The following is a 2,318-nucleotide window of genomic DNA, read 5'->3' as shown; positions in this document are numbered from 1 at the left end:
ACCCTTTGTCAGTTGTTTCATTTGCAAATATTTTCTCCCATTCTGAGGGTTGTCTTTTCATCTTGTTTATGGTTTCCTTTGCTATGCAAAAGCTTTTAAGTTTCATTAGGTCCCGTTTGTTTATTTTTGTTTTTATTTCCATTTCTCTAGGAGGTGGGTCAAAAAGGATCTTGCTGTGATTTATGTCATAGAGTGTTCTACCTATGTTTTCCTCTAAGAGTTTGATAGTGTCTGCATGCCCCTGAATTTATGTCACTCTCTAGTCTCAGTTTCACCCTGGGGCATGTTGCATGACCCCTCTGGAGTTCAGCCCCCACCCTCTCCATGCCTCCCTCACTGCACTTAGGAATATCTGCCCTACTTCCAAAACACTACTCAACTGATGGAAGAATAAATGTCAGGAATAATGACAACAACAATAATCTTTACGTAGGTTCCATGGTTTACAAAATATTCTTACACATTTTTAAAATTTGAATCTTATAACAGAAGTGAGATTATTGAGACAGATATTGTTTTATGCTAGTTTGGTGAGGAAGAATCCATGAATGCAAGAGAGGTCAGGTGGCTCATTCAAGGTTACTAGTTTGGTAAGTAATGGGACAAAGGCTCCCAGTTTAGGGCCAAGTCTCCAAGTTCTGCACTTTCTCTATCACTCTGGACAAAGAACAAAAGGGTTATCGGGAAAAGAGATCAAAAGGCAGAAAACAGAACTGCTCTTCTGGGGAAATGCTGTCATCCTAAGGGAAAACTGTCCACCAGAGGCATAAAGGAGAGGTGGCTTTCCAACATATTTCCAAGGGAACATATCTTACTGTCATAGAAGTGTTCAAATCAACCTTCACACACACACAAAAAAAATAAGGATATTTTCCTTTTTCCTAAAAAACTGAGTTGCTTAATTTCAAAATTATTAAGTTCTAAGATGAACTTCACAACATTTCCAAAGCTATGAAGCAGTAAACAGTGGCTGTCACTCCACCTTATAAATAGAAAACAAAGCCAAAGAGAAGTGGTCTGCCCACTGTCACTCCCTTTTATAAACCAGCTGGTACCTCCTTACTCTTTTCACTGCTGCCTGCATCTCCTTGTTTCTCAGGGTGTAGATCATGGGGTTGAGCATGGGGGTCATGACAGTTTGGCTAATGGATACAGCCTTGTCAATGGAGAAGGAGGTAAAGGGCTGGGTGTAGAGGTAAATGCTTGGAACAAAGACCATAGACACCACGACAATGTGAGTGGTGCAGGTAGAAGCTGCCTTCCTCCTCACTTGCCCTGAATGAGACCTCAGGATCACCAGGATGGCTGAGTAGGAGGTCAGGAGAAGGAGGAACCAGATGAGGACCAGCACCCCACTATTGGAAATGATAAGGAACTCCAGGAGGGAAGTGCCCGTGCTGCCAAGTCTCAGCACTTGTGGAACATCACAGTAGAAATTATTTAGGACATTGGGGCCACAGAAAGGCAGGGGGATCATCAGAGTCAGTTGGGAAATGGAATGGATGAAGCCTCCCACCCAGTTAGTCACCACCAGCCCCACACAGATCTGAGTGTTCATGATGGTGACATAGTGGAGGGGCTGAGAGATGGCAACAAGGCAATCATAGGCCATAAATGAGAGGAAGAAAACCATGGACCCTCCCACAGAGTGGAAGGAGAAGATCTGGGCCATGCAGCCCTGATAGGAGATGGCCTTCTTCTCAGCGAGGAGGTCCACCACCATCTTTGGGGCAGTGACCGTGGAGAAACAGAGCTCTAACACAGCCAGATTTCAGAGCAGAAAATACATGGGTGTTTGGAGTGGGAACCAAAGGTCACTGTGACCATGATGAGGAGGTTTCCCAGGACAGTGGAGGTGGAGACAAACAGGAACACCAGAAACAAGAAGAGCTGGAGCTCCTGAGTCTGTGAGAGCCCCAGGAAGACAAATTCTGATACTCACGTGAGGCTCCCTGATTCCATGGTGTCTTCTCCATACACCTAAAAAACGCAAACCACAGACAGAGATGCATGAAGTCACTATTTGCCCATTTAGTGCTTTCAGTGTCCAGGTCTAGCTGATGGAAATTTATGTGCAGATCGTAATACCAGTTCTGATTAAATGGCCTTGTCTCTGGAGAGTTCACTAGTTAGTGCTGGAATACACATTCTTGAGATATCTTAAAGCCATCCAGAGACACATGCAACCTGCCTTTCAAAGATTCGGTGTAATATAGTGGTGGGAAGGCTCTTGGAGTCCAACAGACCTGCAGTCAAATTTCAAAGCCTCTATTTCCTTGAGATTTGGCCTTGAGCTAGTTACTTAATCTCTCTTAATC

General features: G+C 44.2%; 1 protein-coding gene across 1 annotated transcript; it reads right to left on the bottom strand.

Annotated features, from left to right (window-relative positions):
• Positions 1-1,027: 1,027 nt before the first annotated feature.
• LOC113609669 (olfactory receptor 4D2-like) lies at positions 1,028-1,962 on the bottom strand. The gene is given in 2 exon segments (XM_027087107.1): positions 1,028-1,803; positions 1,806-1,962. Coding segments are annotated over 2 exon segments (933 nt in total).
• Between the last annotated feature and the right edge of the window lie 356 nt (positions 1,963-2,318).

Source organism: Aethalodelphis obliquidens, unplaced genomic scaffold, assembly GCF_003676395.1.
Source record: "Aethalodelphis obliquidens isolate GAN/ISIS:26980383/991018 unplaced genomic scaffold, ASM367639v1 scaffold58, whole genome shotgun sequence".
In the NCBI taxonomy this organism is placed as follows: Eukaryota; Metazoa; Chordata; class Mammalia; order Artiodactyla; family Delphinidae; genus Aethalodelphis; species Aethalodelphis obliquidens.
Note: the sequence above shows the minus strand (reverse complement) of the source record. Positions and strands in the feature narration are given on the sequence as shown.